Genomic DNA, 26,118 nt, shown 5'->3' with positions numbered 1-26,118 from the left:
AGACTCTTGCTTAGTAATCTGATCATTATTTTAGAGAGTTTGCTGTCCTACTTATTTTAGACAATTCTAATTTCCTATATTTTGGAATCCTCAGACTTAAAACATACCCTTCTAGCTTGTGATACATTTCTAGATTGATTCCAATTCACTTCTGGACGCCCATGTTATAGGAAAGGAGATGTAGTTCTGAGCTGTATTCTTTTATTAGGACATAGGGATGTTCTCATTTTGGCCTGCAAAATGGGTTTCTAAGTCTGTAGGAGGAAGGCCTTTGAAACACATAGACTGGTACATATGTGTTTTTGTTTGACTTTGTGTAGTTGTGCTTTAAGTATTGTTAATACATTTTCTTTTGAATGTACAGCTTTTGAATCCGATTTTATTACTATTGTAACGCATATGGCCACCATTGCAGGTTGTTCGAGCTGGCTTACCAGCGCGGTAACATCACTGCCCTTCCCTGTGTATAGCAGGGACCGTGGCCGTCGGGCTGAAGGGAGATTTCCCTTTAGCTCAAATGGTCCCTGTTGAGTGATGTCGGAGGCCTGGGTTCGAGTCCCCGACGGTGGGGGGCCGACCTGAGGCGGCAGCGGTGAGGGCGCATACCCATGTGAACCCTGGAGCGCTACATTGGTGTCAGCAGTGGGATGGGATAGCCCTTCACCGAGGACGGTGAATTAAGCGGGGGAGAGTGTAACACATACGGCCACCATTGCAGGTTGTTCGAGCCGGCTTACCAGTGCGGTGACGTCACTGCCCTTCCCTATGAATAGCAGAGACCGCAGCCGACGGTGGGGGGCCGACCTGAGGCAGCAGAGGCGAGGGCGCATACCCACGTGAACCCCGGAGCACTACACTATATTGCTAGAGAATATAATAAAAAAAAAACTCACATGCCATTTCTCACATTTAACCTAACAACATTTTACTTAACTGCTCCCTTTATTTTGTAACAATATCAAATATTGTCGTCTGCTCTATATGACAATGTGGGACTGTATCCTCACACAAACAGGGAGGATTGCTGATCTCCAGGAAAATGTAAATATTGCTTATTGCTAGTACAGCTGCAATGCATAACACAGACACATTCATACTGTATTTCTCCAGAGCTATAGATCTTGTCTGGAGCCAGCTGGCATCCTTTTAGAGTCAGGTGTCTATTTTTGTATCTGAAATAAGAAAATATGAAATATTAAAAGCAATAGGAGACCATTAAGAGAGTCTGGTTAATTTGGTTGTTAGTGGCTAACTAATGCGAGGATCTCACTGTGTATATCATGAAATAAGCCAGGACATCAGCTGTGATATTATTTTTTTTTAAATTTATATAAAATAGCTGTGTATTTAGAGTACAAACTGCGGTATCTTATTAGATACGTTTAGATGTCTTCGTCTTCCAACCAGCAGAGTGCGCATTTTGTTACATGCACACCTGTCTTAAATTTTACCATAGAATAACTTGGAAGTCGTGTGCAATGTGTTTCTTGTCTGCTGCATTTTATTTGACCACAGACGGGAAGAGACGAAAGGAGGTGGGAAAAGCAAGTGTTGAGTTTATGGGCAACGGGGAGACGTGATTTGAGTTAGGTTTTGATGCAAACAAGGGAAGGTGTTGGAGTTTTTATTTTTACTATTACCTTGATTTTAAAGTGGTAGTTTTCGTTATTTTTAAAAGATGATTCGTACCACGTTCTGCTGTGAGGATGTCATCGTCTTCAGGCTTCTGTGAAACACGCAAAGCGCAGAGACACAAATACTGAGTCAGTTTTTAAACCGATATTAAAGGTTATGTTGAAATTGTTAGGTTTCTACAGCATTATACGCAGAAGTGTGTGCCTTGGAACAGCAGAGATGGTGAAGGGGAGGTATTTCTACGCCGTGAGGAAAGGAAAGAAGCCCGGTGTTTATAATACATGGTAGGTTATAGTCATGGAGTGTATAGTGATGGAGTATTTTAAACTTTATTTTTTATTTATCGTAATAAATATAGTAGGATATTGCACAGCTTAAAACGAAAAGTCTTACACCAAATGAAAAGTATCAGTTTGAGAGGAAAATAAATATCCTAATCGTACACTATCGCCATTATCACTTCATTTGACTTGCGTTGTTTTATTTGTCTCATAATCATTTTAGTAGTCATTTAAATGCATCACGTAAAGATAAAATTGAGTTGACGCAAACCGTTTTACCTGTAAAATTAGGAATTAAACTGTATTGGCAAATGAGGTCTACGGAAAATAAAGACAATTTAAATATTGCTGTGAGATAAATGTACAGTACGCTACAGTTATGGAACAAGGACTTTATTATACTGAAGCTATTTGCAATACTGGGGAAAATGTAAAAATATAAGCCTAATCATGCTAATAGAAAAAAAAATTACACTAGTAATTAGTTACTTACTACTTAGTTACTTACTAGTAGTAAGTTCTAATTATGATACCAAGTTCCTTCAGCTTTGAATTAGATAATGAATGATAACGAAGAGTCAATTTCAGCAGCTGATGTTTTGTAGTTTCTCATATGAATGGAAAACGTCTCATTTATTCATTCCAGGGATGAATGTAAGTGTCAAGTTGACAAGTTTCCCTCTGCCGTTTTTAAGAAATTTGCTTCAGAAGAGGAAGCTTGGGCATTTGTTGGCACGAAAACCGAAGAGCCAGTTGCATCTTCAGAAGCAGGTATTAGGATAAAATATGTAATTTCTCTATACTTATCTTAGTTAAAGCATTTATGGCCAAATTCAGGTACTTGTTTTGTTGAATTTCGTAAGGCTGGAGTAATGTATTGATTTCTCTCTAATTTCTCAGTATTTTTATCTTTTGACCACTGTCTGAAAGCAAGTAGTGTTTACCCTCACAATTCTTCTCTCTGCCATCCTTACAGTTCACGATTCCTTTTGTTTTATTCCCAACTACCCTAAACTTTGCATTTATTTTACTATTAGGACTGAGCATTCCTTAAACTTCTGGGGGGTGAAATGTAGTCAAGTGTAGATTATAACTTGCAGGTTGCACAAATGTTAACTGTGAATGTGCTGAACTTGAAGAAGCTATGTATGAAAAAAGAAGTGTCAAGGTGGACACCTTATTTACATATTCTGGACAATTATGATTTGGGGAAGCAGTGAAAGAGACAGTTGGAATTATAGGGATATAATGTATATATATTTTTAAAATTGTTTAATTTAATAAAGGGATGCATTTGTACAATTTGCGCAAGAACTGTACACTGGACTTTGTTTAGAATGTTGTGAGCACAATAAGAACACAAAAAAGGTGACAAGCAAGAGGAGGCCATTGAGTCCTGCTGTGTGTTTAAGCCAGTATTTCATCTTCAATGTTATGGCTAGGTGCCTCTTTATCTATTCCCACAGTGTTTCACTTAAAGGAGTGCCTCCTTGTCACCGGTTCAAACGTGCTTCCACATAGTTTTCACATGTGACCTCTTGTTCATGTTTCATTGCTGATGTTCAAGTTCATTGCGTTGACTTAAGTAGACATTGGTCAGAGCATTTGAGGATTTAGAATACTTTGTTTATGGAATGTTATGATCATATTTATGAATATAAAACAAAGTAATATCCAGTGTAGGATCTTACTTTCTCCTGAACTGGTGAATAATGTAGTGGCTCATTCAGCTGATCTGGGATGCTTAAAGCTGCTCTTTCATCAAAATAACCAGGACTAAAAAAATATTTTGGAAAGAATAGCAGGTTGAACTGGAGCTGTATGGGTTACGAATGTATATTGTACTGTATTTAATGTTTAAATCACTCCAGTGTTTCTGGTTAAAATAAAGAAAAAGTAATTAAAACATCAGGTCTGGGTGTCTTTTGTACAAAATGCTACAAAGACATTCATATTAAATGTCCTTTGATACTAGGATAGACTCTGGGTTACTGGGATTCTTACCACGAATAAGAAGCTACTAAGCTACTGTACTAAATTACTTTGAACTGTTTTTCAATATTTTAATATATTACAGTTAAAATAATTGCCTTCAAAAGTTATATATCAGCATTCTTTGCATTGTTGGCAATATAGGCATTTTCCAGGATCTCTATTTACTGTACACTCTTGATATTCACTGCTTTATTTCCACTGTGAGTATTGTATCATTTAGGAAAAGAGAAACCATGAGTGTTAAGTTTTGAATAAAAAGTAACTTATTCAACAGTGCAGCAACACGGTAATGGAGAACTACTACATAACATGTTGATGGGTATATCACGCTGATAATAAGATTGCTGTCTGTATTTGTGTGAAAGATATGTGACCTGTTTTACAGGAAACAGCAGCAGCAGTGAAGTGGAGCACACAGGCAGTGAATCCCTAACAATCTTGGCAACGTCATGTGGATCCAAGAGGTTGTGCCCAGATTCAGGGGAAGCAGAGAGTGCATCAAAACGCCTCAAGAGGACAGTGGAAGGGTCAGAATACACCTCTTCAGTCAGAGTGGGCGACGATAGTTTCACGTACATGGGTAAAGAGAAAATGTCAAATATTTCATTAAGTAAATATGTTTTGGCTTGTATGTCGTTGGCTGATCAGAATTAATGCTGCATCTGTCATACTGCCACATTTGCACTAATATTTAGCTTCTACAGAAACAAACTAGAGTGTCGAATGTGATCTTTCAAACTAGCGCACAGCTAATAGCTAACAGCTTAGATAATGCTCCAAATGTTTATTTGGGTGGCAGGAATAGTTTACAGTGAGATTAAAATAATCTGGAAACAGAATGATACATCAGTTGTTGATTAACATAACTGTGATCTTACTAAATATGTTTTTCAAAACTCTGGGAGATTATCCAGTGATTATCTGCATGAATGATTGTTATATATATGTTGCTGCATTTCACTAACAGTCATGAAAGGTTTCTAGTTTCCGAGAACTAGATATCACATTGCGGTTGGCATTCATGTTATTTCATTACACTTCCTTCACTCCATTTTCCAAGGGGTAGTAACTATGTGATGGCTAATGCTCAGGTTATTGCCGGTGATGCTTGTTTGCTTATTATACTCCCTCAATTCGGTGGCTGTGAAGTGGTAATAGTGTAATCATAAGGTGATTATCTAGCACTCACCATTTCTGTAGCTCTGTCTTGTACCCCTGCTGTCAGTCTTGGTCTACTCTTATGAGCTTTATAGCTCACTGAACCAAACTAAAATTAATTCTTGCCTGGTAAAAGTGTTACTCGTTTTTCCGGTATAAATTGCTTGATGTGTATTTCTATATTCAGCAAATATAATTCCAATAAGCATTTTGTTAACATCTGGATCATGAATCCGTAGTTAAGATCATCCTCGTAAGTGTGTAGTGACAGCTTTGTATGCTGAACTATCACTTGTTTTGGGCATTGGGAAAGCTTGTATTAAGAGAATCATGGCTTTTGTTTGCTCTTAAGGTGATGCTGTGGTTGTCTATACTGATGGCTGCTGTTCAGCAAATGGAAAACGTGGCGCACGGGCTGGAATTGGGGTCTACTGGGGACTCGATCACCCTTTGTAAGTGAACCTTTTATTCTTAGGTAGCAGCTGTGGTTCAAGAATGAAACCTCATTGGCTTTGAAATATACTGTGATTCACAATTGTCCGTAATTTAATTCTGCAATATTAAGTTACCCATTTTTTTGCAGTGTCACAAACACTTGAATATATGCCTTTATTTTAAATGTACATTTTAACTGTTGCCTAATAATTGTCTATTATTACTGAACCTGATTCACAATAAGTTTCCTAGATCAGTTTGGTAGAGCACAAAGCATACACTAACAGACACGTTTTATTCGTCAAGCTACATCGATACTGCTGTCCAAGAGCCTATTGTTGAAGGATAGAGTGAGGGAAGAAGGGATACTAAAGAAGTTTTTTAGGAGACCAGTTGAAAACAATGTAGAGAGAGGCTCTCACTTTCATGTCTATGTACTGTTCTGCATTGCTATGATCTTTTGTCTGAGTGCACGGGCAAAATTAAATTTATAAAAATTTGAGAACGAAGTGAGGAAGAATTTTAGCATTTACCTTTTCTTAAGTGTATAAGATAGTGACTAGTTGGCTTTAAAAAATGCTTTTTACCCAGCAACAGTATGAAAGAACAATTGCAAGCATATTATTTGACATTTTGATATTAATGGTACAACTGCATGATGTCTAGCTCATTTCACACCTTTTATTTATACACTTCCTCTTGTCTGTATGCAAGGTAGAACTGCTTCTTAAGAAGAATGTGGTCAATTACAAAGAAATGTTTGTAGAGAGAAAAAACAACTCCTAATATGGAAACTTAGAAAGAGCTTCCTGTGTGAATTTGCTGTATAAAACTCATTGCATTTATCATCTCGGTGGAGAGGTTACTCACAGATCTGTATGAGAGGCTGCTCTCAGGTCTGCATGATTATATCCTCCCCATGCGCATGTATAAAGGGACTCTGCTTGACCACACCTAACCTGAGTGAAGACTTTTCTTCGACAGAAGTGTTTACTTTTTTTGAGGCATGGGTAGTCACAATAATACTTACCTCATTGTAGGAATATCTACCTGTGATATACAGTGGTGTGAAAAAGTGTTTGCCCCCTTCCTGATTTCTTATTTGTTTGCCACACTGAAATGTTTCAGATCATCAAACAAATTGAAATATTAGACAAAGATAACACAAGTAAACACAAAATGCAGTTTTTAAATGAAGGTTTTTATTATTAAGGAAAAAAAAATCCAAACCTACATGGCCCTGTGTGAAAAAGTGATTGCCCCCTAAACCTAATAACTGGTTGGGCCACCCTTAGCAGCAACAACTGCAATCAAGCGTTTGCGATACCTGGCAATGAGTCTTTTACAGCGCTGTGGAGGAATTTTGGTCTACTCATCTTTGCAGAATTGTTGTAATTCAGCCACATTGGAGGGTTTTCGAGCCTTAACCGCTTTTTTAAGGTCATGCCACAACATCTCAATCGGACTCAGGTCAGGACTTTGACTAGGCCACTCCAAAGTCTTCATTTTGTTTTTCTTAAGCCATTCAGAGGTGGACTTGCTGGTGTGTTTTGGATCATTGTCCTGCTGCAGAACCCAAGTGCGCTTCAGCTTGAGGTCACGAACAGATGGCCGGACATTCTCCTTCAGGATTTTTTGGTAGACAGCAGAATTCATGGTTCCATTTACCACAGCAAGTCTTCCAGGTCCTGAAGCAGCAAAACAGCCCCAGACCATCACACTACCACCACCATATTTTACTGTTGGTATGATGCTCCTTTTCTGAAATGCTGTGTTACTTTAACGCCAGATGTAATGGGACACACACCTTCCAAAAAGTTCAACTTTTGTCTCGTCAGTCCACAGAGTATTTTCCCAAAAGTCTTGGCGATCATCAAGATGTTTTCTGGCAAAACTGAGACGAGCCTTTATGTTCTTTTTGCTCAGCAGTGGTTTTCGTCTTGGAACTCTACCATGCAGGCCATTTTTGCCCAGTCTCTTTCTTATGGTGGAGTCATGAACACTGACCTTAACTGAGGCAAGTGAAGCCTGCAGTTCTTTGGATGTTGTTGTGGGGTTTTTTGTGACCTCTTGGATGAGTCGTTGCTGCGCTCTTGGGGTAATTTTGGTCAGCCGGCCACTCCTGGGAAGGTTCACCACTGTTCCATGTTTTCGCCATTTGTGGATAATGGCTCTCACTGTGGTTCGCTGGAGTCCCAAAGCTTTAGAAATGACTTTATAACCTTTTCTAGACTGATAAATCTCAATTACTCTGTTTCTCATTTGTTCCTGAATTTCTTTGGATCGCAGCATGATGTCTAGCTTTTGAGGATCTTTTGGTCTACTTCACTTTGTCAGGCAGGTCCTATTTAAGTGATTTCTTGATTGAGAACAGGTGTGGCAGTAATCAGGCCTGGGTGTGGCTAGAGAAATTGAACTCAGCTTTCCAAAGATGTGATAAACCACAGTTGATTTATGTTTTAACAGGGGGGGCAATCACTTATTCACACAGGGCCATGTAGGTTTGGATTTTTTTTCCCTTAATAATAAAAACCTTAATTTAAAAAATGAATTTTGTGTTTACTTGTGTTATCTTTGTCTAATATTTCAATTTGTTTGATGATCTGAAACATTTCAGTGTGACAAACATGCAAAAAAATAAGAAATCAGGAAGGGGGCAAACACTTTTTCACACCACTGTATTTAAAGAAGAGGAAGCTATTTAACTAATACAAAAAAATGTAAAATCACTTAAAATTATGCATTTTCTTCTTGTTACCATCACTATAAAAAAATAATAAATACTACAGTAGATTGTGAGCTTTAACTTCTGGATTTTAGAAGACAGTACATGGAAATTGTAAACATCTGTGACAGCAGACCTTTCCTTGGGGTTACGGCTGTTTTTTTTTTTAAGGTTTTTCTTTCGTCTTTTCTCATCCAGGAATGTGAATGACAGACTACATGGAAAACAAACTAATCAGAGAGCAGAAATACAGGCAAGTCATGTGTGAAAGGGTAAACTGTACCTTATTTCTCTTGAACAGCTTGGAGGTGAATGAAACTTGCAATGTACCCTTGTTTAATCTTCACTCTCTTCCCCCCCAAGTTGGCTTGTTATTTACTATTAGATATTGTTACAAAGAATGGACTAAGGCACACAGGATCTGTCAAATTGTACTTTAAGAAGCTGCTATTTAAAACTCGGAGCAGAGGTGCTTCTACTAAAGTGTAAGGAAACAGCCATGAAAAAATGTATTTCTCTTAGTTTTAATTAAAAAAACCTTTGCTTTTTCTGTAACCTGATTTGTGTATGCATTTAATTGAGTAGCTGTATTTAAATTGCCAGTATTACAATTGGGAAGTTTTCATATTTTTAGTTTTGATAATTTGATATTACTGTATGTCCATTTAGGCCGCGTGTAAAGCATTGGAACAAGCAAAAAGCATGAATATGAAGAAAATTGTAATCTACACTGACAGCATGTTTACGATCAATGGTATGTTAAACTGTTAATTTCAGCACTTTAGTGTCTTCAAGACAAGTGGCTTACAAGTACTTGAGTACTTTGGTTGTTGTAACCAGTCCTGGACATTGAAACCTATGGAGGCTTATTAACTTGTTCTGTGATTTATAAGGTAATTTGTTACACCAAAGCTAACTTACTGTTGCTGTTACTACATGCTATGTACATTTATTCAACCCATTTTTCTGGGTTTTCATTAGTAATTAGTACTTCTCATGTTTGAACATTTTTTCACTTGGGGGTTGTGCATTACAAAGTGTAAATAAAAGTAAGATAAATTCTGATTTAATATGTCTTGAGACTGTGAGCCCACAAAGTGTTGCTTCACAAAAGGTCTGTAGACTTTCTGTAGGTACTCTATTTAAATTGTGTACATTTATTAGGACTTCAGTTGAATTTTAAAATTACCCAAAGTATCCTAACCATACAAAATTGACATATGTGAAAGAAATATGTAGGAAGCAAAAACTAAACATAAACCATAGTTAAGTCCTACTTTGAAGACCATTTTAATCTTATGTTGACTATGGGATTATTGAACAACTGTTGCTCAGTTATTTACACATTCAGTGTAGCTTGAAAGTACTTTCATTTCCCTTTGGTTTCATAGATATAGAGGGACTGTTGCCAATGCAAAGAATGATTGTGTATACAAGGATGAATATTTTGCTGTGTTATATTCACATATGGTACTGTAGACATATCCTTGTATCTCTAAAGGGTCAGGCTGAAGTTAATTAAAATGATGTCATGTTCATTTCAGAACTGATTTCTTATTTTCAAAGGCATTACAAAGTGGGTGAAGAATTGGAAGACTAACGGATGGAGGCTTAAAACTGGTGGGCAGGTCATTAACAAAGAGGACTTCCAAAAGCTTGACAAGTTGACCGAAGGCTTGGAGATAGTTTGGGTAAGTGTATTTAGACAACATATAATCAAAGACTTTAACCAGGCAACATGTTATGTGTTTCATTGGCTTTAAATTGAAAAGTGAGCCATTACAACCCCACTCTGCATACAGGTAAGTGTGAGCTCCATTTGGACCAGTCTGTGTGAAAGATTATTTGCATTTTTATAAATATGAAATATTAACAATAATGAGTTCTTTACAAATCTCAAATAGTTATTCTAATGGGGTGTGTAGAGAACTTTAAAAGTAGGCCAAGTCTGTATTTGTAGCATATGTAGATCAGAAATTACAAATGCCTCAGAAGAGACTTTTGTAGATATAGAAATGACCATACTTAAAAAAACTTTAAATCTCAAAGTGAATTATGCCTGAAATCCTACTTACAAGACAAATGTATTGTATATGACAAATTTTGAGAAACTTTGAGAAATAAGGATTTTTTCAGTGTGGCACCCAACTTTATTTAATCAAAACTTAATGTTAATAATATATATATACAAAAATGATTTGAAGGAGAATTTTGAGAGGATGTGTTTTATTTTCTTTAAAGGGGAGATTATTTGACTATCCATGTCCGTAATTGTTCTAGCCTTTGAGAGTTACAGTGAGCTGGAGCCTAACCTGCAAGACTGCACCCAGGATGGGATACTTTTCTTCCTAGTCTGCTTTCTTGAAATTGTTCATTTGAAACATTGAAACATTTGGTTTAGGCTCTAGTTTGAAAGCATTTTATTTCAAATATTGACTTATTATGGTCACTGTTTTCTAATTCACCTGTCACTTGTCTTAGTCTTTTTATTGTATTACAAGAATAGATCATAACAAATGTTTCGTTTTGCAAACTAATTGATAGATCAATCCTTTTCAGTTTCCACCTTTTCAACTGACAGACTTGTTTTTTTTCCTCTGTCTTTACAAGGATAGTTGTACTTTTCCCACAAAACCACTTCTTCCTTTGCATTTTTCTCCTGAGCACTGTGTATTCACTAATGTTATATTCAGCACCATTACTCTCTGTTAGCTATATTTCTATAATTCCAGTTACTGTACATAATGAATACTTTTTAAAGTGTCCGCTTCTGTCTCATTATGTAGCATTTAGATAGAGGCATTTCATTGCCTTATCCTTTATTTCCTTTATCCTTTGAGTTGTCTTTTTGACTTTCTGTATATTCAATCTAAATTTTCTTTTTCTTGGGTTCCTCTCCCCATTTCACTGTGGTTGCAATGTTTTTGAATTTTCTTTGGATTTGTGTGCCAAGACATCTGGTGACAATCTGATTTACTGTAGATGTAATCTGTCATATCTGCGCTGACGGTGTCTGCCATGGTGGACAGTGCTGAGGCCTGCTTTGGCACACCACGGAACTGCTCACACCACGATAACAATGGTTTGCTCCCTTTTTATCAGATGCACATTCCAGGCCATGCTGGATATAGAGGAAATGAAGAAGCTGACCGTCTGGCAAGAGAGGGAGCATGCAAGCCATTGAATTAACAACTATCAGTCAAGTCCTCTGCTATCTGATTAGAGACATTTTCCTCCCAGTTTCCATATAGCTAAACTATTAAAACAGATATTGATCTCAGATTCTTTTACTTTTTGTATTTGTGCATTTGTCAAACTAATCTGTTCAAGTTGAAATGAAAGCATGGATGTGATTAATGTTAGGAATGAAACGCTGTGTATTTAAGTTATGTTGTTTGACAGAGCCTGTAGTATATTTTTTCAGCTGTGTATTTTTTTGAAGGTTTTTATTTTCTTAAAAGTATCCGATAATTTGTTTCAGTAGAGCAGTGGCAGTTGAACATTATCAAAGTAAACTTTTTCCTTTTGGATACTAAATGAGAGCCCTCTGCTTATTTTTTAAATGACAAAATGAGAGTGTAATGTTGCTGGTAAAACAGGTTGTGAAGAACATTACCATGTATTGTTTAAATAGTGAACTCATTAAAATGAAGCATTTACTATAGTGGGGTTTGTCATTTCTACAGTTTTTGTTAATGCATATAAATCAGTAGGGATGATTTTACACTGGCTAATCAATACAAGAAATACTTTCATTTAGCAGATGTCTACTTAATAGTACAATGCAGGGATATCTGATATCTGATATCATGTATTCTGTTTTTTGCTCCACAACTAGAGCCTGCACTGACAACCCTTGATTAATTATCACGAACAAAGGCACTGTGATTTACTCTAACACTTCAGTGTTCAAATGTTCATGGAAAATCTTTATATAATTTTACTTGCACTAGAAAGTTGCAGTTTGGAGGATAAGTGCATCTTTTAACTGTTGTATGTCTCAAATTGCCTAAAAATAACTACATTAATTATATGATATTTAAACTAACTTTCTAAGGTCTAATTTACAAATCGAGAATTGTTCCCAGACGTCCTGGAGGTTCTAGTGCAGGGTTCTCTAAACTTTGTCCTGGTGAGCCCCAGTCCATCCGTTATTATTGGTAATCACTAGCCCTTGAACAATTTAATCATGGTCAATTAAACAGCTGTTTTGCTAACTTAAGAACATAAGAATAGTTACAGATGAGTTGGTGCCAATCTGGTCCATTTAGTTAATACAGTAACTTATTGATACAAGGATCTTATCCAGCAATTTTGTGAGGGAAGTCAATGTATTGGATTCAACCACACACTGTAGTTGGGCAGCTTGTTCCGTTGTCCCACAACCCTCTGGGTAATGAAATACTTCCTGTTCTCAGTTTTAAATAAAACTAAATCTAGTTTCTACTTTCATACATTCTGGTTCATTTTGAAGACTTCTTGTCATTGTCAATGCCTTTGAGGATTTTGAATACTTCTATCAATCCTCTTTGTTAAAGACTAAAAAGGTTCACTACTTTCAGGCTGTCTCTGGTTGCTCTTCGCTGGAGTGCTTCTAGAGCAGCTATATCTTTTGTATAACCTGATGATGAAAATTGTACACAATTTTCTAAATGAGGCCTAACTCTTAGATTTAAAATCTCTTGATTTTGCATGCATGTGTATAAAAATGCAAGACAAGAAAAGACCTTAGTGACTTTATAAGATAATGATGGTTGAAGTACATGTGGCAGGAGCTTCGGTGATCGAGACAGCTTAATGTTCTCAAGTTTCACAAGCAACAGTGCCTAAGAAGCAACATCAGCATATGGTAGCGGTAGGCAGAAATGCATACTCCAGGGTCATGATAGCTGTGTATTATTTCTAAGCACAAGGCAAAACACCAAACAACTGCAAATAGATTGCAAATTTCAACCTACAACACTAGAAGCCAGTTTAATCAAATATAGTCCATAACCCCAGATATCGGATATCACCATACCAGCCATACATGTTTGTGAGTCCAAAGTGGTCCCTATTTTAAATGATTTCCAGTCACTTCTGACTTACTTTAAGACATGCTGAGTTAAGAAGCACAGTGCAATATAGTTATATACATAACCAAGAAGTAAACTGGTATATTCAAATTTCTGATAGCTGCAATATACTGACATCCCACCCTGTCAGTTTTCACAAACCATATCAGGAATTAATCACTTTCTGATATTGGATGGATTATGCTTATTTCTGTAACAGATTCTGATAAGAGAGCTATATTTGTTCTATAGTGACTAAAAAGACCAAACTGGGAAGTTTAACACCAGCAAATCACTTACAAGCGTAAGCATTTCTGAGATCAAATCACCTCTCACGGCAGAGCTCTTGTCCCACAGCTATGAATCGCCATGAAAATGAGCAGGATTTCCCAAGAGCTGGTCAAATTTTACTCAGGTAGACCTTAATTGTAGAAAGTGATATTTAATATTCTCTTGCAATAACAGATCAGAATCACTTCCAGATAGGGTAGCATGAACTGAAGATATGTGGGGCAATTCCTGCTAGAATAGCATATTGGGCAAACTGAAGGTACTGTTGAAAAGGATAATTCGGAGGAAGAGGAGCTCAGAATAAGGAGGACTTGGGAAAGGGTCCAGACCAGCATTTGGAGCCAAGTACTTGACCTGAATTTAGAAATGAGAAAGAGAGTCTGCAATACAAACAAGGTAACCTGGAATGTGAACTGCAATGATTAGAAACAGATAGGGAGAGATATTTGAGACATCTGAGGAATTTCATGATAAGCTGGGAGAAACGTTTTCCTCTACCGATAATATGGATCTTTGTGAGGCTGTCTGAATGAATAAGAATCTATCTTTCCCTGGACCTGTAGTGAAAGACAGTCACAACAATTTGATATGATTCAAATAAGGCATGATGTGTTCAAAAGGTGGGGCAGAGGAGAACTCAGAAGGCCAGGCTACTGCAAACCAATAGCCTTGATAACAGCCCCTGAAGCTGACAGACAGGCCTGCAGTGAAAACCTGAAGGTCTTTGGGAGATGACAGAAACTTCTCATTGAGTAAAGGTGGTCAACTCCAAGTGCCAAAATTGATTTTTGCTTCACAATCTGAAGTTAGGGTTACATGGTGATGCAAGGAGAAAACTGAAGAAACAAGACCTAAAAAATAGGAGATAAATCCCTGGCCCTGTGGGAGGATATTCATGGCATAGTTCAGGTGGCCCAGTAATGGACAATAAATCCCTTTTAGTACAAAACTTGACAAGTAGATGGAGAGACATAATCGAATACAATCTCTAGGCAAGGAGGCAGAAAAATCTTTAAATTTGAGAACAATTCCACAAAATTAAAAGATTCTAGAGGAACTTTTCCTCAGCAAGGAGGACTCCTATTTTTCCTAAAAACAGATCGGGATGGACAAGACTCCTGGTGAAATCTACGGCAAAGAAACTGTCAAAGAGCTGAGGAAGTGGAAGTTTGTAATTATTCCACATGTAGGGTGGTGAAAATCTTTGAACTGCCAAAGGTTAAGTAAACTGCAAAGTAAAATTTACCTCATCAGCACACATCAAGGATATGCTAATGATTTCAGCTGAAATTTCAGGCGTGGTTTTGAATGCCTTTGAAAGACAGGCCATCTAGTAGATAGAAAAGATAGGATCAGGGAGGTAAGGCAATTCAGCAGCAAGTTCAGAAATATCACTGGGGGTGGAAAGATAAAACCAATAGTCATTTAGGAGCACAGACAGTGAGGGGTGGCAGAGGCACACAGAGTGGGGGTGAGGTGTTTTACTGCAGTAGCTGCAGATGTCAAGGAATCAAGAGAATAAGGAAGAGTAGGATGAGAAACTGAAGTTATTTCAAAGTTGGTGATCTCACATGAACAATATAGGATTGCTGAGAATATCTAGAGATTGGTGAAGATTAAATGTGGCTTGTGTTTAATGAGAAACACTGCAGGGGTGTTTTGAACAGAAGAGGAGAAAGGAGCATGGTCAATCCTGGGCTCAGCTGCAGGTCAGAGGTATGAAGTAATAGATAAACAGAGGAGAACATGCTACAGGAGAGAGATCTGACACACAAACCCAGAGGTCAGTGACCAGAAGTCTCCTCTAGGAACAGTGGTTCCACTGGAGTAAACAAGCTGCTGCTTTGACATTAAAAAAAAGTTTGTGATATTCATAGAACAAAGATTCCTTGAAACGGCTAGATCCAAAATAATGTGTGTGTATTTGTCGAGCTCCTGTCAATGGTTAGGAAATACTGAGCACAAAATATTTCGAAAACACTGAGAGACTAATTTCCTGAAATGGTGAGAATGAAAGAGGAGCAAAGGTCAGTAGATTTCAGCAGGATGGAAAGAAGGCTGCAACTGTAGAGGGAATCAGCAGGGTAAGGATACTCTCCTTATTGTTGTATACAGTTAGCTGTTTTATTCAGAAACTAATCTGTTATAAAACAGGAATTGATGTGTCAAAGAAAATCTTCATGGGTGCATTCTGCACACAACCAAAGAAGGCTCGAAACCTTGTGTTTCTTTTCTTTTCTTTTCAGCATGAAATAAACCTTTACCTGTTCCTGTTCATAACAATGTTTACCTTTTATTTTAAAAAAATGCTCCATTATCTGGGGATGATCCTCTTATTGTTCTTCATAGCATGTCTTGAGAGCTGCTCTACCTGTAAAAAGGCAGAGATGCACAGCTTGTGATTTCTAGTGTTTTCTATGAAGACATTAAAAAACTGCAGCTTCTACTACCAAACCAGCCTCGGGCAGTAAGCTTATTAGCAGGGGCAGCAAACCAGTAGAAGAGTTTAAGCTGCCTGAGAGGTGTGTTGGCAGCTAGATACTTGCCTCACTCCACATTCTACTGGCACCCTGGAGAAGTGTGTGGAGCACCTTCAAGTCACGTAAATCTTGCTCGCAAACTAACTGAAACACTGCTTACCACCAGTCCTGGTTCTGGCTGACTGAGCAGGTCTTTTTCCTTCCTGCTCAGCTGTAAGGTCACCACCTGCATGCTTTCACAGAGGATGGGTTTTAATTAAGATTAGATCACTTTATTAGCCATATACAATTTCTTGCATTAGGAATTTGTCTTTTCACATACCCCAGCTTGCTCTCCATGAGACACAGACACACAGACAGGGAGAGAAGCTTGGGATCAGAGCGCAGGGTCAGCCATTTATACAGCGCCCCCGGAGCAGTTGGGGTTAAGGGCCTTGCTCAGGGGCCCAACAGAGTAGGATTCCTCTGCAGGCCGCGGGATATGAGCTGGCAACCTTCCAGCCACAGGCGCAGATCCTGAGCTACAGAGCCACTGCTCCACCTCATCTCTGCCTCCGCTTCAATTAATTGAGCTCCCATTAGCTGAAATAAAACATTATACCTTACTTAATTACCCCTCAGAGGAAATAATGATGAAAAGTGTTCAGGATGTATTTTATTGTACATATTTAAGATGATTATTTTGTCTCTTATTTTTTGTCAATAACATAAATGGATTTTTTAGATTTGTATAATGAGTATTTTAAACCTAATTGCTATGACTCTCAAATCAGTAACACTGAGCAGCTATTCCCTTGGTTCTGATCAATGTTCAGGAATAGTGAACAGCTAATCAGTATTAAGTATTTACCGTGCACAGTCATGATTAATCTTGGGTATTTTATTTCAGCAAAGGCAAAATGATTTACGCATGAATTCCTTTCAGTGCATGGGGGGATTCTTAAAATTCCTTCCTATCTAAATGTGCCTAGGTAGACTTGAAATCAGACTGTAATTCTACAAAATCAGCAGTTCTATTTAAAGCATCTATTGATCTAATCTTCTAATCTGATTTATTGTTTTTTACTTGTTTGTGCTCTCAGTGCTGTGTTTCAGTCACACCCTACTCCAAGTATAGATCTACTCAGTGAAGGTATGTACAGTAAATGTAGTCCCCCCACTATTCATTTATCCATTTATGTATCCCATTCTGTTGTTGTGATTTCATGAGACTCTTATGTTTTGCTTGTGTGTTTTGTACTTCTGTGGGAGACGCCAAACAGTTGTTTTAATTAGTGTACACTGCTTTGAGATGTACCATCAATCATTAAAGGAGTTTATACACACACAAATGCTCTACACGATCTGTTAAAGCGGCTAACCACAACCCGCCGGCACCGAACATGCAGTCAGATGCAACGCAAATGCGCAACTGTGTGGACCTGCTTGAAGCCTGAGCTAATGACGTATTTCTGGTTGAGGTCTCGCAGACGGATTTGACCTAATGTTGCGCAGAATCTGCGCAGACGTGTGTTTTTGGAGAACGGGGTTTGCTTTCCCCCCCGTAACTAAAAGTTTCCTCTTGACTTCTTCTTGTATAACTGGATTTTATTTAATAAAAATGGAGGCTTGGTACATGGACGAGTCTTCTGAAGATAAAAGAAAACCACATAAACTAGATCCAAACCAACCGGTCACTTTGGACGAACTGAAGAAAATTGGGGTTTACTATTGGAAGGTATATATTCACAGTAGATTTAAGGTGCTGCCGCGTTGGATGTAGTTAGATATGAATTGATTACTACACATAAAAGTATGTAGTAAAGAGGAAAGAAACGTCACTGTAAAGCACCCGAGAGAATGAAAGTTATTCAGTCGATAATAATATAATCCACTTGTTTTGAAATGTCTTTGCATGGGGAGAAGAACGAGGCATGTTGTTAGATCACGCGGGTGTGTTAGGCATTACGTTTATATTACATATCGACCGGGTTAGCTGACGGTCAGCCATAGTGGCAAGACAGAACAAATTGTGTTTTAGCTGTGTCTTATGCTTTTATTATAAAAATATGTTTAGATTTAAAAATAAAGCTGACGTAGACCGCTAACTCAGCAGATATACAAGCGTAGATATTTCTCTCCATTCCTCAGCGGCAACGCCTTTAAAAATGAAGTGTAACAGATTTGTGAAAATAAATACATTATAATAATTATGAATTATTATACTTGACAGTGTTATTCTTACGTTGCCTGTTTCCCTTCTTGGTTTAGAATACCAAGCACAGCTCATCTGTAATGAAAGGTGTAGATTTTTTACAATCGTGCAGAACTGAGCCCAGATCCATCCGGGTGGCTGCTGTTGTCTTTTCTCCTTTTCCCTCCCAGTTAAATGCTGACATGTATGAGACTGACCCAGAGCTGCAAAAGATCCGCCTTGAGAAGGGCTATTCGTATATGGACATCATCAGTATACACAAGGAGAAGCTTCCAAATTATGAGGAAAAGGTACACCGGTCCACATTCGTTTCCTTTGATATTTTATAGGCCATATTATTTTCATAACTTCCCAGAATAATCAGTTTGTTAGATCAATGATATCAGGCTGTGGTAAAGTTAGTCACATTATTCTAAGGTGTTGATAAGAATCATGAAGAATAGCAAGAATGTGTTATAGCTACCTTGGATAGAGATAGAGGGTTGTCACCCAATACACGGAGTAGCTGTAAAGGCTGAACAAACCCTTTCCTGTACAAAACGTGATCCATTTTGTTCCTTACAAATTAACTTCAGCTAAAATTTTATTTTTTGTGTAAAATGTTAAAATCGTTGTATTGTCACCTTTTGGATATGCACTATTTGGCTTAGACATAGAGCAGCTTTTAGAAGGCTGAATCTGCTGTGCTTTAAAAGGGAAAGCTTGCAATGTGACGAAATATTTATCCTTCAATTTTAGTGAACTGAAAATCTACAGAACTGCAGAACAAAATAAAAATGCACTTTTGTGTTTTTACTGCCAGTAAAAAAAAAATCCATACACCATTGTGTTTGGAAACATTCACGATTATTATAATGAGGTCTTAGGTGGAAGTTTAAAAATATGAGCCATGACTGATGAAAGACATATTTTTTTGGTGGCTTTAGTAAGAACGTTAAGACAACTGGCTGATCAGAATACCTAAACAGGCATATGAGGACATTAAAAAGTCAGGCAGACAGAACCCTTTGGGACACCAAAAACAGCAGGAGTGAGACATGGCTTTGTCTGAATCACTGTCCTTACATAAACTGTGTATCAGTGTATTTGGCTACTGTATTTTTTTTCTCAGCTGCAAATATTTTATGAAGAACACCTCCATCTGGATGATGAGATTCGATACATACTAGAAGGAAGTGCTTACTTTGATGTAAGAGACAAAGATGACAGATGGATAAGGATTGCCATGATGAAAGGAGACATGATTACATTACCAGCAGGAATATATCACAGATTCACAGTGGATGAAAATGTATGTATTATATGAACGTATTCAGTTTTTAAAAAAGTCATTTTTGCTTGGTGGTTCACACATGGCCTTAGACAATAGAGTAGTGCAAGGCTGTTATATATTTTAATTGTGGATTCTAATCCTCTTATTCTTCTTAATATGTCTTTCCTTTTTTACTGAGTGCTGCTGATCTGTTTTGCAATTGAATTTCAAGGTATTCATGACATGGATTGATAGGCCATAGACATAGCCATAAAAGACAAGAGAAGACAGAACCATAGAAGACAGAAAAAGTCCTCACTAGTGGCATCCCCGGGTGGTACAGCAGTGCTACCATGCATGACAGAGATGCACTACAAAGGGTTGTGGTAACGGCACAGAGGATGATAAGATGCGATTTACCATCAATTGGTGAGATTCACAACATCCACTGTCGCAATAAAGCCCAATCCATCATTCAGGATCCCAACCATCCCGGCCACAAACTGTTCTCCCCCTGCCCTCTGGCAAGTGGTACCGCACTGTTAAAGCAAGGACCACAGACTCAAGAGCTTCTATCCCACTGCAGTATGCATCCTCAATAGTTAAGTGCAGTGCCTAAATACACATCTGCAGAATGCACTTTTTGCGTGGTCTACCATGTTTTTTTGGTCTCACCACTACATATTTATTTTTCTACAAAATATTTATTGTTCCCGTTGTCTACATTGTGTGGTGTTGTCTGTTGTACTGTGTATGTCTCGAGATTGAGAATTCCAATGTGCAACTACTCTACTCTACTCTTCATGATATTTAGCTCTTTTAACATCTACTCTTGATAATTCTACTGTTATATACAGTAGAGTATATACTGTATGTACAGTATTTGTTACCCAGACACTCGATAACAGAATTTACAACATTTATGTGTTAGACGTCTGAAATTATTCACTAAAACTTAACTTATGTGCAGTTGTGTTTCTTCTTTTTGTTTTTGAAATTTAGCATTCCATACATTGCGGTATAGTAATATTTGAAGAATATTTTACAACATCAGGGATCAGTGCAGAATACTTGCACTTCAATGGTACTGTAGTGCTCAAAAGAATTTCAGAAAAGCATGTCTGTTTAAATAATGTATGAAACTGGAAAGAATAAGGAATAATTATTTTTTGTTTATATTATCTATTCAAGTTTTGAAAATTGTACAAACTGCTCATCTCTTACTGCCTTTTATTCTATATTTTAAGCTTAAGTTGTCTTTAACACTTGACTACTATTGTAGAGGCAATGCCATTATATTTATTAGCACTAAGCTATTTTGTAAAGTAACAATAGCAGTGTAAGTGCTCTTGCAGTCCAAAACTGAGTCGTGAGTCATGAGTAATCATGAATTAAATGTTGTACAATATGTTAGTTACAGAATAATCTTTTCAGATTACAGGAGAATATTCCATTGTTACCCTGTATATGACATGTCATTGAGTTAGAGAGCAACATTTAAATAAGTTTGCAAAAATTAAAATGTTATTTAGGTGGAACAGAATTACTGTAATTGCTCTTTAACCCTTTTTTTCTTGTCTCTCCTAGAATTACACAAAAGCAATGAGACTGTTTGTTGGGGAGCCTGTGTGGAAAGCATACAATCGCCCAGCTGATGATTTTGATGTTCGGAAACAATATGTCAGTTTTGTCAAAAGTGCCTAAAATGACTGAGATTTGGATGTCACATTTGACTTTCTAGAAACGCCTTGATAGAAGAGGGTGAAGATGAGAAAATAATATGGCAGAGAGTAAACAGTCAGATTGATGTTTTCCTGCATGTGGTTTGTTAGGGCCTTGTAGGGGACTTACACTGACAGTTGTTTGCTACATGCATAGCAATAAGCATTGCAGAGCAATCTCCTGTTATCTTTACAGAAAACTACTAAATTATATGCAACATTGGACAAATTGAAAATACTGCCACACTGGTCAAAGGTGTGATGTTGTTAAGATACGTTTATATTTGGAAGGTAGATTAAAATATATGTTTTTGCATAAACTCTGTTTATGCAGTTTCTGATTTATAAATGAAATACTAACATAATTATACTACATATGGTTAAAATCACGCACAATGCTTGGATAACTTAAATATATTCCAGGACGTTATTTGTTCAAAATAGTATTATCTTACTATCAGATGGGCTAGATGGGTCGTATGGCCTTCTCTCCTCTGTAACCTTTCTTACATTATTCTTACTCCTAGTTTCCACTTTGGCACCAGAAGTATGTTTTCAGGTTTGCAAACAAACACTGCTGCTGTCAGAAATGTTTTATATTAAGACATTATATGTGCCTTCAATTCTTTTAATTAATATAGTCAAAGAACACTGGACTTTTAAAATACCTTCAATCAACAGAATGTCAGATTTCTTTTGGAAATTGTATTACTCTTGCTGAGTAAATAAAAATATAAAAACATGCAGCCTGTGCTTTTTTGTATTACTACATAAAAACATATTGAATCAGAAACATACAGTATGATAGGTATAGGTGAAAAATGTACCTTCTTCAGATAAGCCTGTAAATGCATATTAATTCTGTGAAGTAAAACATAGCGAAACTAAGAAAGACAACTTCAGATAGGTTTGATAAATTGGTTTCCACTTTTTAATTATTGTGATGTGCCCAGTTTCAGTTTATAAGTGGAAGACTCTGAACTGTCTTAGTTAAGACAACTCAACCGTTTTATACTCACCATGTTTGAGTGTTTCTTCTAACTTTTTGTGTTTTGTAAACGTGTTCGATAGATAAAGTTTGGTTGTTAGTATATTCAAATTTTCATTTTTTCCCATTTTAGTGAAACTTGTTTCTTTGTACTGCTTCTTATATTTTCTGAATACCTGTGGGTAACGGCCATAGTCTTCTACAGCACAGCAAGGAATGTGAAGAAATGCAAATGGAGATATATTGATATTGAAATTGTTTTTCTCATCACTACCTTACTTTTTCAGTAGCTTTTTTTACTTATAACTTGATCATGTGTTTATCTTATATACTTACATTTTAAAATAGTAAATGCCTCAAATAGTTTGTTTTACTTAAGTGATTTGTTTTTTTACTTTTTTAAATAATGTAGAAATATATGTGTGGTATGGAAAAAAGCATAAAGGATCTGATCATTTAAATTCTTTGACTTAATTAAAATTAAATTGGTTTATGTAAAATAAGTTCTGCCATTTTCCAGAGAGCAGGGTGCAAATTTTGATACCAAATATGGTGCCCAGTACTGATGTTTTTAACTTGTCCATTAATGTATTAATGTATTATAATGTATAATGTCCATTAATGTAGACTTTGCAAAAGTTAACATAAACAGAAGCTATAGATGAAAAGTAATTTAGCTGTGTTGTATTTAAAACATGTCCTGTCCCTGTAGTGGCCGCGGGCCAGGCCTCCACCCTCCTGCTTGCCCTGCACTCGTTGCTGAGGACACAGGATATTCGGAACACCCTGCTGTGGTGAGAAGTCACAAAGTATTGGGTAGTCGGGTTATTTAACCTCTACTTAGCTTCTGGGCAATCTGGCTTTGTGTTACCCCCGAACTACCACTCGATGTTTCCCAGTGGAGTCCTCCCTGTTTCCCTCCCTGCCTGCCTGGACTTTTCCCCGTTGTTTCTCTGTTTCCTGACCCACACGGACTCTGGATAGAAAACCAGAACTTTCCAGAACTGATCCAGTTTGCCGATGGAGGCAGTGGGGCTGAGGTTCCGCACCAGATCCGGTCTCCTGTGGGTCCAGAGCACGAGTGAATCCGCTTGGCCTGGTTGTTGGCGTAGTCCCAGTTGACCGCCTTGGCGATGAGCATCCCGCCTGGCTCCAGGTACGGCCCCTACAGCTCCTGGCCCTGGTGGTTCTCCCTGTCCTCACCTGGGACTCTGCTCTGGTTCTGATCCTGGTTCTGGGCGTGCTGTTCAGGTTCAGCCAGGTCCAGGGCACGGTTTCTGTAACCTGTCCTGACAGCACGCTCCTGGCTTGGTCTCTTTGTCTTGGTCTCAGTGTCCTGCACTGATCCATGTCAGATCCGGTCCAGGGCGTGCCTTTGGTAAATCCTCTTAGCCCAGTTCCTGGCACATTCCCAGTAGACCACCCCTACGACCTGTGTCCTGTCCTGCCCAGTACCAGATGCAGGTCCTCCAGCCCTATGTCCTGAATTGCACTCCAGGCCCGTATCCTGCCAGCCTGCTCACTTCCCGATGGAACCTGCCACAGCCTACTAGCTCCATCGCCTATTCTGTGTCCCGATCTTTCCCTGGGGATCTGCTTTGGACGCGGTCCTTTGTAGGCACACGACTCTGTCTGGCCCAGGGCAAGTCTTCTGAAGTCGGTGCTGACAGCGCACGTTGTGGACTAGTCTCAGATTTGTACTCTGCATTGTTTCCATTTGAACCATGTTGTATTCATGTTACGCCGAGTATGTATTTGCACCAATGTCTTCAGAACCTATAATTTCTGAATTCTGATTTGAACAAAGTTACAGACGTTGTAACAGAACTTACAAACAAGAGGAGACTATCTGGTCGGTCTACCATGTTTAACTTTATAAACTCCTAACATTTTGCTTGCCATTTTACCACTTTCCCACATTGTCTAAATGTAAATGATGTGTCAACAGAAACACAATCATTGTCACAAACAGAGCTTTTATCTCAGTTTTTCCCATTTTGTATTTATAGTCTATTTTTGCTACCTGCATGCAAAACACTGCATGTTACATTAAATTTTACCTTCCAGGTGTTGGACCACTCTGGAATTTTATCTTTTATTAACTTCATTTGCTGCCTCTACAGGGTTTACTAAGCTTTAGCTAGTTGATTAACCATATTAGAACCTAGATTGCTGATATAAATTAGGAAGAGCAGCGGTCCAAGTACAGATCCTTGTGATACTCTACTAATAACATCACCTCAATTTGTGCATTCACCCTCATATGTACAGACTTTCTATTAACCAGTTCTCAATCCAAACACATATTTCACTGAATGCCTCTTGTTTTTTTTATTTGAGAATTATTTGTTTATGAGGAATCTTAATAAAAGCCTTCTAAAACCTAAATCATCTACATCATATCATATGCCCTGTTTATATCCATTATACTCTTTGGTTGGTCAAGAAATCTTAGATTATGTAGTCAAGACCTACCTAATTTTAAGTTGACTATTCCCAATGATCTGATTTCCATAGAGGTGACCATCTAAATTTAGTTATAATAATTCCATGATCTTACATGTAATGGAAGTTAGGCTTTTTAGTATTTACTTGTTTCTTTTTTGTGACCCTTCTTTTATGGATGAGCACTACCTTCTCTAGTCCATGGGATTAAAATGAAAATTCAACCAATAGACATTGATTGCTGTAAGAATATATGGAACTACTGTAAATGAAGTTTCATGATTCATCACCTTTATGTTCCTAATGTTATATTGCCCTCTGGTGGCTTTAGTTAAGAGCACATGCAGAAAAGCTATATTCTTCAAGCTCTATTTGTATTTGAGAAGGCACTTGTTTTAGTCAGATCTGTCTGGATACTGTTCATTATTTTAATGAAAGACATTTTCAGATGGAAAAAAACAGAATGTAGCCAGTTTAAATTTCAAGAAATGACCAAACTGGATATGTATGCAGTTTTATACATATCCCAGAACACACAGAGGTTAATTCCACGTTGAAAAGAAAGAAAAAAAACACATTTTGGTGTGGGGTATGAGGGAATAGGAGGCAAACAAATAGGTAAGAGAAACCAAAAATGAGAGAAGAAGTAAGGGAAAGTGCAAAAGATTTAAAAGAAATCAATTTACATTATCTTATTTGATGTCTATATCCCTGTTTCTTCAGTGAGATGTAAATGCACAATTTGTTTTAATAATCTGAAATCTTTGAAACACTTATATTTCTCTAATGCTGCACATATTCTCCACATTTTCAAGACTGGTCGTCTTGAAAGTTTAATTTTAAGATAGGCTTGGTCGTCTATCCAAGTTTAATTTGGATAAACTAGCCCCCCTTAAAACTCCCACAGTTTAATTCAAGTGCTCCTCTCCATGGTATCAACCTGAACTTTGCTCTTTGAAACGAACTGAACGGTGACTGGAGCACTTATTAAAAAAATCTTGGCTTAGTGGTTCACACTCAGGCTTATAATGAACACCCGTCTATAGTCTAAAGAGCTGCTCTAGCATCTGCCAGATCCTCCTATATCTCAGACACAATCAGCTCAAGACTAGGAAATCATAAAGTGCTCTTCTCTGTTATTAACAAGCTCACTAGACCCCCTGACAACTCTGCTCTCGCTTCCACCCCTGACCTCTGTCTTAAATTTTTGCAGCTATTTCAATCCAAGATTGGTGCTACAAATCTACAATTATCCGAATCAAGCCTTAGCTTCGTACCGGATTTGGACAACTATCTGAGCCGTGGCTTTTCCGGTGACATTCCCGCCGTACCAGATATTTCTGAAGTTATCTTAGTTATTCAGATCAATTTACAAAAATTATTAACAACTTGCTGCCTAGATCCCATCCTCATCTCTTTACTGAAGCTTGTCTGCCAGCCATCTACCTGTAAATTGTCAACATC

General features: G+C 37.6%; 2 protein-coding genes across 3 annotated transcripts; both read left to right on the top strand.

Moving 5' to 3' along the window:
* Positions 1-1,478: 1,478 nt before the first annotated feature.
* On the top strand, positions 1,479-11,891 carry rnaseh1 (ribonuclease H1). 2 transcript variants are annotated; one of them, XM_088930169.1, is made up of 8 exons: positions 1,479-1,919; positions 2,563-2,687; positions 4,297-4,491; positions 5,422-5,521; positions 8,428-8,482; positions 8,899-8,983; positions 9,796-9,920; positions 11,332-11,891. In XM_088930169.1, the coding sequence occupies exons 1-8, from the start codon at positions 1,792-1,794 to the stop codon at positions 11,416-11,418; spliced, it is 900 nt and encodes a 299-aa protein (XP_088786295.1). In that variant the 5' UTR covers positions 1,479-1,791; the 3' UTR covers positions 11,419-11,891. The 2 variants fall into 2 exon arrangements, with proteins under 2 accessions (XP_088786295.1, XP_088786303.1); XM_088930177.1 differs by having other exon boundaries at positions 1,514-1,919; positions 2,612-2,687.
* Positions 11,892-17,483: 5,592 nt separating this feature from the next.
* adi1 (acireductone dioxygenase 1) lies at positions 17,484-21,962 on the top strand. Its single transcript, XM_088930158.1, has 4 exons — positions 17,484-17,771; positions 18,419-18,538; positions 19,360-19,539; positions 21,088-21,962. Exons 1-4 carry the CDS (start codon positions 17,538-17,540, stop codon positions 21,202-21,204), a joined length of 651 nt encoding a protein of 216 aa, XP_088786284.1. The 5' UTR covers positions 17,484-17,537; the 3' UTR covers positions 21,205-21,962.
* Positions 21,963-26,118: the final 4,156 nt, after the last annotated feature.

The sequence above is a fragment of the Atractosteus spatula genome, chromosome 2, assembly GCF_055471065.1.
Source record: "Atractosteus spatula isolate fAtrSpa1 chromosome 2, fAtrSpa1.hap1, whole genome shotgun sequence".
Taxonomy (NCBI): domain Eukaryota; kingdom Metazoa; phylum Chordata; class Actinopteri; order Semionotiformes; family Lepisosteidae; genus Atractosteus; species Atractosteus spatula.
The sequence above is the reverse complement of the archived record's forward strand: the minus strand, read 5'-3'. Positions and strand labels throughout refer to the sequence as shown.

Bases quoted from the DNA above. Each gene is read 5' to 3' on its own strand.
- rnaseh1 (XM_088930169.1), top strand. From the start codon at position 1,792: ATGTTGAAATTGTTAGGTTTCTACAGCATTATACGCAGAAGTGTGTGC. The intron at 1,920-2,562 runs GTAGGTTATAGT...TATTCATTCCAG, and splicing joins CCCGGTGTTTATAATACATG to GGATGAATGTAAGTGTCAAG. The intron at 5,522-8,427 runs GTAAGTGAACCT...TTTCTCATCCAG, and splicing joins TGGGGACTCGATCACCCTTT to GAATGTGAATGACAGACTAC.
- adi1 (XM_088930158.1), top strand. From the start codon at position 17,538: ATGTTGCGCAGAATCTGCGCAGACGTGTGTTTTTGGAGAACGGGGTTT. The intron at 17,772-18,418 runs GTATATATTCAC...TTTCCCTCCCAG, and splicing joins TTGGGGTTTACTATTGGAAG to TTAAATGCTGACATGTATGA. The intron at 18,539-19,359 runs GTACACCGGTCC...TTTTTTTCTCAG, and splicing joins TTCCAAATTATGAGGAAAAG to CTGCAAATATTTTATGAAGA.